The sequence below is a fragment of the Neovison vison genome, chromosome 7 (assembly GCF_020171115.1).
Source record: "Neovison vison isolate M4711 chromosome 7, ASM_NN_V1, whole genome shotgun sequence".
Classification (NCBI taxonomy): Eukaryota; Metazoa; Chordata; class Mammalia; order Carnivora; family Mustelidae; genus Neogale; species Neogale vison.
Window position 1 is genome coordinate 165,366,645 of NC_058097.1, and position 14,053 is coordinate 165,380,697.

At 44.4% G+C, this 14,053-nt stretch overlaps 1 protein-coding gene across 3 annotated transcripts in view; it reads right to left on the bottom strand.

Annotated features, from left to right (window-relative positions):
• Positions 1–14,053, bottom strand: part of SERGEF (secretion regulating guanine nucleotide exchange factor) — a 227,113-nt gene that overhangs the window by 208,092 nt on the left and 4,968 nt on the right. For all 3 annotated transcript variants that reach the window (XM_044258919.1, XM_044258917.1, XM_044258920.1), the window contains exons 3-6: positions 12,787–12,942; positions 10,675–10,769; positions 6,432–6,492; positions 1,243–1,356 (exon numbers count right to left, since the gene is read on the bottom strand). In XM_044258919.1, the coding sequence (XP_044114854.1) occupies positions 1,243–1,356; positions 6,432–6,492; positions 10,675–10,769; positions 12,787–12,942 (426 nt within the window). The remainder of the gene's footprint in view (positions 1–1,242; positions 1,357–6,431; positions 6,493–10,674; positions 10,770–12,786; positions 12,943–14,053) is intronic.

Here is a 14,053-nt window from a genome sequence, read left to right on the forward strand (position 1 = left end):
TAGGAAAATCAGAACCATCCCAACACCTGTGCAGCACTCCCACTGAGGCTTTCCCTTCCCTTCTTTCCCTGCTTCCTATCCCACCTGCAAAAATTCCTCCTTTGTTCTCACCTGGAGGAGAGCAGAGGTTTACTATGTGGGTTCTTCCTACAACCAACCCTCAGGAGACTGGGGCACACAGTAAGAGAACAGGAGAGGAAGAGAAGAAAAAGAGGAGATGCAGACACGGTGTTATACAGAGAGAGAGACGGGGGCCCACAGTGAGTGTGTAGAGCAGAGGGAGAGGCGGGTAGGGACAGGAGCTAAAAGAAACTAAGCCCCAGAGTGAAAAGCAGAAAAGAGAAGTGCCTGGATGGCTCGTTCGGTTAAGCGGCTGCCTTCAGCTCAGGTCATGATCCCAGGGTGCTGGGATCGAGCCCCAGTCAGGCTCCCTGCTCAGTGGAGAGCCTGCATCTCCCTCTCCCTCTGCCTCTTGCTCTGCCTACTTGTGCGCTCTATCTCTCTGTCAAATAAATAAATAAATAAATAAATAAATAAATAGATCTTTTTTAAAAAGGTGGGGGGAGCAGAAGAGAAAGCCCTCCAGGCTAAATGACCAACAAAGACAGACCAGACCCATGGGCAGAATGATCACTACCCATTCCTTATGTGCCCATGTAAAGAGACTTCCCTACAGAACACTCTAGGCCCCTCAGTCTATATCCTCACTAATTCCTGCTCTCCTTTTGGGAGAAGGACCTGGGCTTGTAAGGTGCAGTCCTTCCAGGTTCTCCCTGTGGGATGTGCCTGCCTGCAGAGGGGGTGCCCCATCATGTGCTCCCAGCCATGAGGGAGCTTAGCTAAGCTGACCCTATGCAGCAGCTATCGTGCCTGCTGAGTAAATCCAACCTGGGATTCAGAATCTAGAGCTCACTGTTGCTACACATTATCTCCAAACACCTAAGTCACATCACCCAACCTAACTTTTAATAGTTCCAGAGCTACCATTCTCATCTCCACTTACCTGACCTGCATCTATCTCTCAACGGCCTCCCCCTCTGGCAGCGAGGAGGGGTCCTTTTACTGGGTCCACAAAAATTCTAACAAGACTAACACACCAACTAACACAGAGACTGAAGACAGAGGAACTAAGAAAACAGCAAAAGCAGTACAAAGAGTAAACTCCATTTACCCATTTTCTGCATGCGTGTCACTATTTCTTGATAAAGAATAAATATAGGACTCAAGAAATAAGGGCCTTACCTGTCACTCTGCTGGGTTCCCTTGCTGTCAAAAATGGTGGGAGAGTCTGCCCAGGGCACAACCGCCGTCCAGATGATGCCAAACCAGTCCCCCACTGGAACACGACGCCATTTGCTTCCCGATGGAGCAGAAGAGGAAAATGAGAAAATGTTTACTAGGATTAAGACCGGATCGCTCTTGGGGCGCCTGGGTGGCTCAGTGGGCTACAGCCTCTGCCTTCAGCTCAGGTCATGATCCCAGGGTCCTCAGCAGGGAGCCTGCTTCCCCCCTCTCTCTGCCTGCTTCTCTGCCTACTTGTGATCTCTCTCTCTCTGTGTCTAATTAATTAATTAATTAATTAAGAAAGAAAAAAAAAAAAAGACCAGATCCCTCTTGGAGCCCCATGCTGTGGGGGATTCTCAATGCGTTCTCGGTTAACATACCTGCTACGGAGAAGCATAGTGCTTCCAGGGGCCCTATGACTTGGTTACCACCAAACCAATCACAAGCCCAATCATCAGGGCAATCTAAGACCATCAAAGAAAATTCCCACATATTAAAACTCCTTCCAGAAAGTTCTAGGACACCCTTCCATAATCAAATTACTGAAATGACCCCTTGTTCATGACTAACCTGGAAGGACAACTCAAACTCCAGACCCAGCAGGAAAGAACCTTGAGGATTATCAAATCCACTGCTCATATTTAGTAGACAAGCAAACTGAGGGCTTGAAGACACGATGCGCTCTGCCCAAGGTCATACAGGGAGCTGATGGCAGAGAAAATACAAGGACTCAGCTCTCCTAACATCTAATGAGTGTCCTTTCTACTATACCAAGATAAATGCATTGATTCCTAGTTACCAAAGAAATATATACTTATGATTGCAAGATAGTTTAATAGTCACTCCTTTAAGGGAATGGACTTTTATTTCCCTATCCACTGAATCTAGGTCATGTGCCCATGTTCTGAAAATCACACAAATGCGTAGGTGACACTTCATGTAGTTAATCTACCGTCACTCGTCTGGAAGAATGCTGTAACCCACAGTCCTTTAGACTGTAAACAGACCAGCCCACTTTGTGAAATGTAAGTGATGATGATTAGCAAAACACAGTGCTGAAATAAAACATAACTTACCATCTCTTCCACAAATAAATTGCAAGGGCGAGAAAAGGGGAGGAAATAAAATGTATAGATTAAAAGAATCTTGTGATATCTGATAAGGGATTAATATTTCAAATATATAGAGAACTCCTAAAACTCGGCAGCTCAAAAAAAAAAAAAAACTGATTCAAAACTGAACAAAAAGGACTTGAAGAGACGTTTCTCTAAAGAAAACACACAGATGGCCAAAAAGCACATGTGAAAGAGGCTCAACGTCACTAATTATTAGAAAAATGCAAAACAAAACTGCAATGAGCTTCCACGTCACACTCATTAGGATGACTACTATTAAAAAAAGAAAAAAAAAAAACAGAAAATAACAAATGTTGGCAAGGATGCAGAGTTATCTGAACCCTTATGCACTACCGGCAGAAATGTAAATGGTATGGCCATCGTGGAAAACAGGAGGGCAGTTCCTCAAAAAGTGAAAAATAGAGTTACTACACTATCCAACAACTCTGCTTCCGGGTGTGTATCCTACAGAACTGAAAGCAAGACCTGGGAGTGCCATTTGTACACCCATGCTCATGGTAGCCTTTCCCAATAGCTGACACAAGGAGGCAATCCAAGGGTTCATCAACGGGTGAACAGATATGCAAAACGTGGTCTGTCCACACAATGGAATAGTCATCAGCCTTAAACACGGACCACACTACAACATGGACAGACCTTGAGGACACTATGCTAAGTGAAATAAGCCACAAAAGGACAAATACTGTACAGTTCCACTCACAGGAAGTACTGGTGTGACTGGTCAAAATCAGAGTCAAAAAGTAGAATGGCAGTCGCCCGGGGCTGGGGGCGGGGGCAGTTATTATTGTCTGTGGTTCCAGGAGATGAAAAGAGTTCCAGAGATGGATGGTGGTAATCGTTGCACAACAACAGGAATGTACTATATACTTAAAAATGGTTAGGATGGGGCACCTGGGTGGCTCAGTGGGTTATGCCTCTGCCTTCAGCTCAGGTCATGATCTCAGGGTCCTGAGATGGAGTCCCACATCAGTCTCCTTGCTCAGCAGGGAGCCTGCTTCCCCCTCTCTCTCTGCCTGCCACTCTGTCTACTTGTGATCTCTCTCTGTCAAATAAATAAATAAAATCTTTAAAAAAAAAAAAAGTTAGGATGGTAAATTTCATCGTGTGCATTTTATCACAATTAAAAAATTACAAGGAACTGGGGCGCCTGGGTGGCTCAGTGGGTTAAAGCCTCTGCCTTCGGCTCAGGTCATGATCCCAGGGTCCTGGGATCGAGCCCCGCATCCAGCTCTCTGCTCAGCAGGGAGCCTGCTTCCTCCGATCTCTCTCTGTCTGCCTCTCTGCCTACTTTTGATCTCTGTCTGTCAAATAAATAAATAAAACCTTTTAAAAAAATAAAAAATAAAAATAAAAAAATTACAAGGAATAAATAAATATTTTTAAAAGAAGAGACACAATATTCATATCCACCACTTGCAACACAGACATCATTCAGATCCTGACTCAAACAATTAAAAATATTTTGGGGATAGCTAAGAAAATTTAAACCCTGAATACTTGATGATCGAATTGCAGATTTATTGTTAGTTTTTCGTAGGTATGATGATGGTGTTCTGCTAACGGAAGGCAGCTATGCTCACCACTATACCACCAACGCGGTGTTCTGCTAACGGTTTCAGAAAGAGTCCTTATCTTTTAGAGATGCCTGCAGAATTATCTACAGATTAACTGGGAGAGAGGAGGACTTACAATTAAGTCCATCAAATACGTAATGGAAACTGTGCAGCTTTGTAACTGGACAGAAATGTATACATAAGACTAGCAATTACAGAAAGTTGGTAGGAAAGGGGGAATTAAACCAATAATAGGCAACCTTCCAGTCCTGCTAATTTCTAAAAGGAGAAACAGCTTATAAAAATATAATCACTATCATAGAACTCAGCAATCACTCTCCTGGGCATTTATCCCAGAGAAATGAGAAGTTATGTTCACATAAAAACTTGTCCATAAATGTTTATAGCTTTATTCTTTTTTTTTTTAATTTTTCGTTTAAGATTTTATTTATTTGTCAGAGAGAGAGAGTGCGAGAACGAGCACAGGCAGACAGAGTGGCAGGCAGAGACAGAGAGAGAAGCAGGCTCTCTGCTAAGCAAGGAGCCCGATGTGGGACTCGATCCCAGGACGCTGGGATCATGACCTGAGCTGAAGCCAGCGGCTTAACCAACTGAGCCACCCAGGCGTCCCTATAGCTTTATTCTTAATAGTCCAAACCTGGAAACAACGACATGTCCCTCAATGGGTGACTAGTTAAACAAACTGCATTGCTGTGGGCTGAACTGTGGCCCCAAAATTCCTATCTTGAGGCCTTGAACTCCGGGTGACTGGAGAGAGGCCTGGAAGGAGCTAATAAAGGTTAAATGGGTTGTAAGAGTGAGACGCTCATCTGACAGAACTGGTGTCCTTATAAAAAGAAGAGGGGTGCCTGGGTGGGTAAGTGGGTTAAGCCTCTGTCTTTGGCTCGGGTCATGATCTCAAGGTCCTGGGATCAAGCCCCACATTGGGCTCTCTGCTCAGCAGGGAGCCTGCTTCCCCCCAACTCTGCCTGCTTGTGATCTCTGTCAAATAAACAAATAAAATCTTTTAAAAAAGAAAAAAAAGAGACACCAGATGTCTCCCCCTCTCCATGAGTGCACAGAGCAAAGGCCCTATAAGGACACAGCAAGAAGGCAGCCAGCTACACAGTCAGAAAGAGAGGTCTCACCAGAGAGCAACCCTCCTAGCATCTTGATCTGGGGCTTCTAGCTTCTGTAACCGTAAGAAAATTGTTTAAGCCACCCATCTATGATATCTCATTGTGGCGGCCTGAGATGACTAATTCAGTGGTACGTCTATACTGAGGAATACTACTACCCAGCAATAAATAGGAACCAATTACTGACACACACACTTTGAATGACTCTCCAGGGAATCCTGCTGAGCAAAAACAGTCAACCCCAAAAGGCTACATACTGTATGATACCATTACTGTACAATACTGTACGATTCCATTATGTAACGTCTTGAAATGACATTACCGTTGGAGAACAGAAGGAGCGATGATGGGGCGGGGGGGTCAGTGGGAAGTGAATGTATAAAAGGTATAGACAAGGGTGTGTAAAAGTGGGTGCAAGGAAAGGGCCACAGGCTGGTGGTTATGGCGCTGGAACTGTTTGTACCTGGACGGTAGTGAGACCAGCTGTATTGAACTACACTTTCATAAAACGTCACCGTGGGGAGAAGCTGAGAAGAAAGTGAGTGAGATCTATTTCATTTCTTGCAACTGCATGTGAATCTGCAATTATCTCAAAATTTATTTCTTACAGGAGCAATGTCTAGCCCCAGGCGAGCATCTGTACAGAGCTGCACCAGACCCTTCCTCGCCCCCTCCAGCCTCCCCTGGCCATGACTGGGAGCAGAGAAACAACCCAGGGAGAGAAGAAAGGCTCACTGCTCTTCTGCAGGCCACCACCTCTCTCCACTTGCCACTGTCACCCTCACGCACACTGTCAGCCCAAGGTCCATCACCACCCTTTCACTGGACAGGAGGCAAGTTCAGTGGAAGCTTTGACATTAATAAACATTAAAACCTGCTAGGAACGCAGTGCAGTTCACAGCAAAGACTGTGGGCCTTGGAAACGAGATCATTCCAGACTCTGTTCCCAGCTCTACCTCGGACCACCTTATCCCCTGCGCAACCTTAGACAAGCCCTCGAGTCTCTCTGGGCCTCAGTGTCTTCACATGTAAAAATGGAACTCGCACCACGGCGACGTTGTAAGGGTTAAATAAGGTATGGATTAAATCAAGAGAATCTAGCACTGTGCCTAGAACATAAAATAAGGAGATAGGAAATCTCACTGCCTTCCTCCCAACCTGCTAAATGTTTCCCACATGACTTTGGTCTTACGTCCCCTCCTTTTAATCAGAAATACAACACAGCAAGACACCCTGAATTACTCCTTAAAGTTTATTTCCTCTAAAGCTCTGTTTCTCCTTATTATGAACCTATTTTGAAAATAAAGCAAAATGATCACCTGTAGCAGCTAAAGCATGCCTCAGTCCAGCAGCAATGCAAACAACCTTCTCTCTCAGGAGCTGCTGAAAGAAGGAAAGAAGGAAAAGGACTGAGATCTTAGAATCACCCATCTGTAAAATGCTATATACTTATGCCCTGATACAATGCAGCACAGCCCTCATTACATGTCTGACTGGTTTAGAGTCCCCAACCTCCAACATTCCCATTCCTAAACCCCTCTATTGTATCCCTAATACATCTTTTAAAGATCATCTTTTAAAAATAAACGTATCACAACGTGTCTCAGGGCTGCAAGGGACCTTCAAAGTCATCCAGTCCAGGGGTTGGCAAATGTCTTCTCTAAAGACCAGAGAGTAACTATTTTAGACTCTGCAGGCCATACGGTTTGTGTCATAGTCTTTGCTCTGCCGTAATAACATAAAAGCAGCCACAGATAATACATGAATGAAGGGGCATAGCTGTGTTCCAACAAAATTTCGTTTACCAATGGTTCTAGCTGGATGACTTCTGATCTAGTCCAAGCCCCATCCAATGCCAGAACCCTTCCACAACACCCCAGGAAATCATCATCCTACCCCTGCCAGCCAGCTGCTTCCAGTGACATGGGCTTCCCAATCCCAGGTGCCTGTTCTGTGTTTCCACCATTCCATTTACCTCCTTGGCTGCCTCTGACCTCTCACAATGCTCTCCAAATATGTGAAGACCATTGTCATGTCCTCTCTAAGATGTCTTGTAGTGGCCTTAAAACCAAGTCCTCAAATTCCTTGAAACCCATCCCTTCAAGTTGTAAAGCCTAATTCCCCTCTGGCTGAATGTGGGCTGGGCTTGGCGACTTGGTGATTTGTCTCTAGTGACCAGGATAAAGAAGTGTGAGCGGCCTAGAGACAAGGTGATAAAAGGCACTGAGGCTTCCTGCTTCCTCTCAAATCTCTCTTGGGGGAAGTCAGATGCCATGACTGCACAATCGCATAGAGAGGCCCATGTGGCAAGAAACTAAAGCCAACTACCAGGTGAGAGAGCATGGTGGTGGAACTGCCAGTCCAGCCCAAAGCAGACAGTGTGCAATCCTAGCTAACATCTTGACCATGACCTCATGAGACCAACTAAGCTGTTCCCAGATCCTTGACCCTCAGAAACTAAGACAATAAATGCTTGTTGTTTAAAGTTGCTAATTTTTTTTTTTTTAAAGAGAGAGAGAAGGAGAGCGTGCGCTCTTCACTCCACACTCCACACTACCCCTCCTGACCCCTCCCTGACACACTGTTCTGACCTTCTGCCATTCACTACCTCCCCAATGATCCCCTCCCCACTGACACTTCTACCATTTCTTTATATTCCAATCATACTAAACTGCCAAACCCTGATATTTTATCCTTCTACACCTTTGCTCACAGTTCCTTCTGTCTGGTCGATTCTTTTATAGCTAGTCTGTGCATCTTACCTCAAGACACGTAAACTTCAACTCAACTTTCAAGATTCAGCATAACCTGTTCTCACTCTACCTCCCCCTAAAAAGAGTTAAACAGTCCCTCTTTTGAGACTATACCTACATCCACCACAGTTTTAACATGGCAACCCATTTAGATGTTTCTAGATCGAACATGTACCACTAAACTCCAAAACCCTTAAATGCTAAGATTGGATCATGCTCACCTTTGTCCCCATGGCCTAAACACAGAGCCTATACACAACAGTTGCTATTAAATAAATGAATTTCTCTTATATTTCACTTTGGCACATTCCTCCTCTATCCGAAAGGAAATAGCCTGACAAATGTTTTCACCTCCTGATTCTGTCATCCAACATATTTTAACCATTGTTGCCTTCTGTCTTCTTTAACCATGTGACCTAAGCTAAATTAATTATAACTTATGTAGGTTCTTCAAAAGCCATTTATTTGTAATTTGCAACTTAACACTTCCTGTGATAGGGACCATAGAGTCTAGATTTCTGTGCATACCACGTGCTACAGACTGAATGTTTGTTTTCCCCTGAAATTCATACACTGAAACCTGCTACCCAATGTTACAGTATTTGGTGATTAGGTCATGCGAATGGAGTCCTCATGAAGGGGATCAGTGCCCTTATGAAAGAGGCCCCGGGGCACCTGGGTGGCTCAGTGGGTTAAAGCCTCTGCCTTCGGCTCAGGTCATGATCTCAGGGTCCTGGGATCAAGCCTCACATCGGGCTCTCCATTCAGTGGGGAGCCTGCTTCTCCCTCTTCCTCTGCCTGCGTCTCTGCCTACTTGTGATCTCTGTCTGTCAAATAAATAAATAAAATCTTCAAAAAAAAAGAGGCCCCAGAGAGCAACTCTGTCTAGCAAAATGAGTGTCTATGTACAAGGAAGCAGGTCCTCCCCAGACACCAATTCTGCTGATGCCTTGATCTTGGACTTCCCACCTGCCAGAAATGTGAAAAATGTTTGCTGCTGAAGCCACCCAGTCTAGAATTTTTGTGACAGCAGCCTCAACACTCTAAAACTCTGTGGCGATCATGACCTCAAATAATGTCCCACAGACCAGCAATCGTAATTCAGCAACATGACCACGCTCTCTCCAGTGAAAACAGATCGTCCACTCTGAGTCAGAGTTTAAGGAAATTAGCTAAATGTGAGCAGCTGAGGTGGTGAAACGGATTTTAGATCCCAGTATATTTCTTTTAAAATTCAACAGGCTTGGGGCACCTCGGTGGCTCAGTCAGTTGAGCAACCGATTCATGGTTTCAGCTCAGGTCAAGATCTCCCAGTTGTGGAATCGAGCTCTACTGAGCTCGGAGCCTGCTTCTCTCCCTTCCTCACTTCCCCTCCCCCCAAACATAGGTTCTCTGTCTCTGTGTGTGTGTCTTTCTCTCAAATAAAAAAATCATTAAAAAATTAAAATAAAACTCCACAGTCCTATTGTGACCACTTGCGTACAAACTTCATAAAAATGTATACGTTTTAAGTATGATGCAGTGGAAAGAGCTCTGAACTAGGGCCATGAGTCCTGTCCAGGACCTGTGCTACCCAGGAGGAAGCCACTAGCTACACGCAGCTACCAAGCAACCGAAATGTGACTAGACGTGAGTAGGCTGAACTGAGACACACTCTGGAACAAAATGACTTCAATACGAAACAGAGAACACAAAGTATCTCATTAGGAAATGTTAACATTAGTGACACATAGGAAATGATAGTTGGAATAAATTGGGTTAAATTAAAAGTTATTAAAATTAATTTCACCTACACACCACAATATGAGTGAAACTTAAAAACATCATGGGACATGAGAGAAGCCAAACACAAAAAGCCACATATTATGATTCCATTTATGTGAAATGCCCAGAACAGGCAGATTCACAGAGAAGCTGAGTGGTGGCCAGGGGTTGGGGGAGGGCAGAAGGCGAAGTAACTGCCATCGGTACACAGTTTCTTTCCTGGTGATGAGAATGTTCTGAAATTAGATAATGCTGATGACTGCATGTCTCTGTGATCTCTTAAAAACCACTAAATTATACATTTTTAAAGGGTAAATTCCATGGCATGTGAATTACATCTCAATAAACCTATTATTTTAAAAATTATTTTCACACTCTTCTTTTTAGTTTTAAATGGCACTACTAAAAAATCCTAAATTACATATGTGATTCACACCACACTTTTTTTCTTTTTTTTTTAAAGATTTTATTTATTTATAAATAAATAAAATTTATTTAGAGAGAGAGAGGGAGAGAGAGCGAGCACAGGCATACAGAGAGGCGGGCAGAGGCAGAGGGAGAAGCAGGCTCCCCGCCAAGCAAGGAGCCCGATGTGGGACTCAATCCCAGGATGCTGGGATCATGACCTGAGCCGAAGGCAGCTGCTTAACCAACTGAGCCACCCAGGCGTCCCTCACACCACATTTTTATTGGGCACTACTGGCCTACCATTTGTTGAGCTTAGTGTCTTTAGGTAAGTCACTTCTATCTGGACCTGTTTCTAACCTAGTTCCCATTGTTACTAATCTTAGAACTGTAAAATGTCATTAATGTCTTTGTAACACGTATTACCTCCATTGTTTCATTTCATGAAAATTTGTAACATGTTTGAGGACTAACAGGTTTTTCACTCAGCCTCCACCAACCTATTTTTTCCTGGGAGAACCTAGGTTTTCCAACTTAAATTCCAACTATCCTGTGGGTTTTCAGGGACGCAATCCCTGAGCTGGGGAGGGAAACACTTTAACAGGACATGGGTCAGCTACATATTAGGTGCTATCCTTACCTCAATGGCCTGGGGAACCACGCATCTTCGAGCGCCATGAGGAACTCCTAGCTGGCCAAAGGAGTTGGATCCACATGACAAAACTTGACCACTCTCTGCAAAATTTAAATACTTCAATCATAATCTAAGAAATAAGATATATGTGACCAGTGGGTAAATGCGGAAGGATGGGAAGAGCAAAGGGAATGAGAGGAGGAAGCAGGGCCTCAGATTTAGCACATTCAAACCACAGGCCCTGCTTTTGTCCCTCTAGGAATAAAAACCCAAGGCACTGGACTGTTTCACTGATTCCCCATCCCACTACCTAATTAATGGCAGCTTATCTGTGTAGAACATTCACCTGTTGCCTGGTACCGGGATGGGAGGATACTTACCCGCTACTTTTCTCATTTCCATGCATCACAATTTTCATTATTTTAACACTCCAGGTCTCTCTCCCTGGCCCTCCCCAGCTCACTGCTTCCCAGGGGAAAAGGGATAACTTGACCAACTGAGAAGTTTGGGAGAAGGAACAGGACATGTGTTGCTTGGCACCTTCCTCTCAGGTACTCTGGATTGGGGCACAGTAAATGCTTTGCCTACAGAGATAACCGACTGCTTGCAAGGTAAGTTTGGCTCAGAGGAGTGTTGCAGAGCCACCTGGTCTGACCGCTAACCCTGTCCTCCAACGTAGCCTTTACCAATAGTGTGATCTCCAGCTATCTGAGCGCTCTTCACCTCTCTCACAATTGATTCCAAAAGTGAGCAGGCAACAGAATGTTAACCACTGACAACCTACAACCCCAACACAGCCCACGAAAAGTACTTCAGAAACAAAAGCTATTCTTTAGAGTTATTACTACTAAATTCAGCACACATTACAGAACTCCTCTGCAGAAGAGATGGTGATGTCTGAGCAGGGTTTTAAAGAAGGGATAAGAGTTCATCAGATAGACAAAAGAGAATGTTCTGCATGATATTTCTAGAAAGAAAAGTATGGGAAATGTGGAGAATAAAAGACAAGGCAACAAGAGGGATAGGCAGGGAACAATAACTTTTTTATTATTATTATTAACATATAATGTATTATTTGCCCCAGCGGTACACGTCTGTGAATCATCAGGCTTACACATTTCACAGCACTCACCATAGCACATACCCTCCCCAATGTCCATAACCCAACCACCCTATCCCTACCCCCCACCCCTCAACAACCCTCAGTTTGTTTCATGTGATTAAGAGTCTCTTATGGTTTGTCTCCCTCCCAATCCCATCATGTTTCATTTTTTTCCTTCCCTACTCCCCACAGCCCCCCACCCTGCCTCTCAAATTCCTCATATCATAGAGATCATATGATAATTGTCTTTCTCTGATTGACTTATTTGGTAGGGAACAATAATTAAAGCCATGTGCTAAAAGCCTGGGTTCTGAGCTATGCACATGAGAATCCACAAGGGTGGGGTGGTAGAGGATATGGTCAGAAGACGCTCTTGCCAGAGGACTGTGTCCAAGAGGGAATCTAATCAGAAACTCTAGATGTCCTTTCCCATCCAGAATGACAAGCTATACAGGGCAAAACTTCCAGGGAGAAGTCAGCTGGACAAAAAGTAACTATTGCTAGCTGTTCCCAAGAGCATTAGCCTACTAACCCTTTGGCTATATCCCTCTACATCCTATTCTGCAACCTGGCTTTGCAGAGACCAAACAGTTCTGCCCAACCATACTTAATATTCTTTTAAATTCTTCACTGGGGAAAAAGGTGCCACTATGGTTTTATGATTTCTGACTTCCTCATGCTTCCCCACCACGGTCCCCCAAGAGTAGCCCTTAGCCAGCATCAGTGGCCAGCCAGCCCAGGCACACAGCTATTATGAATTTCTAGGACAGGAAGTAGCCACCAAAATTAATCTAATCCATTCTCCAGTTTCTGGCAAAGAATTGTCTAGCCCAAAATTTTGCTGTTCAAACTCCTCTTGCAAAGGGCACCCACAATCTTCCTCAATGACCGAAGAGAAATTTGTATGTGTGTTTACACACAAAGAGGCTTTTACTTAATCAGAAGGATAGCTACCATCAGGCTCTTCTCACCCAGTGACTCTGCGGTGATAAAGATTTACCCAAGAATGAACTTACCTGTGAGAATAATAGTAAAATCCCAGCCACAGGCCACCTGTAGGATAGGACAGCCAAGGAGCGATCTGCAGGCAGTGAAATACAGAATATCTTCTGTGTGACCAAGACCCAGTTGCCCATCTTTGTTCAGGCCACAAACAAAAAGGCCTCCATCATCTGCAAAAAGCAGAGGCTTTGGTGATAGGGTACACAGAGGAAATTACAACTGTCAAATCGAGAAAAAGGATTTCACTAATTAGTTGGAGTCACAAACCCAGGAACTCTTTTCCCACTTGCACTAACCCAGGAACTCTTTTCCCACTTGCACTAATAAGCCATGTAGGTTAATGTGCACTGGCCTAAGTGGCATAGGGCCAAGGCGCTCAAACATAGTAGCTACATGGGACACCCCAAGTCCCAGAGCAGTGGCCAGTCACCAAGCTGAGCATCTGCCATTCCAAGAAAAGCCAGCATTCATTTAGAACTTAGAATGTGCCACATATTACGGTATAAGATTTATCTTTTATCTGTGGTGCCAATTTATCCTTTAGGCATCATGCCTAGGGCCCACAATACTTTTAGAGGCCCACAGAAATGTTTTAATTCTATATTCTTTAATTTTATTTTAAGATTTTATTTATTTATTTCACAGAGAGAAAGAGTGAGAGAGCACAAGCAGGGGGAGCGGCAGAGGGAGAGGGAGAAGCAGGCTCCCCTCTGAGCAGGAGGCCCAATGCAGGGCCCCATCCCAGGACCCTGAGATCATGACCTAAACCAAATGCAGACGCTTAACCCACTGAGCCACCCAGGTGCCCCTAACTTTGTATTCTTTTATTTATTTATTTATTTATTTATTTATTTTAAAGATTTTATTTATTTGACAGAGAGATCACAAGCAGGCAGAGAGGCAGACAGAGAGAGAGGGGGAAGCAGGCTCCCTGCTGAGCAGAGAGCCCGATGCGGAGCTCGATCCCAGGACCCTGAGATCATGATCCGAGCTGAAGGCAGTAGCTTAACCCACTGAGCCACCCAGGCACCCCTGCATTCTTCTAAAATAAGAAAAAAATAAATGCAATGAAATAAAGATGGAGAGGCGCCTGGGTGGCTCAGTGGGTTAAGCCTCTGCCTTCAGCTCAGGTCATGATCTCAGGATCCTGGGATCGAGCCCCGCATCGGGCTCTCTGCTCAGCAGGGGGCCTGCTTCTCTCTCTCTCTCTCTCTCTCTCTCTCTCTCTCTCGGCCTGCCTCTCTGCCTACTTGTGATCTCTGTCAAATATATAAATATAAT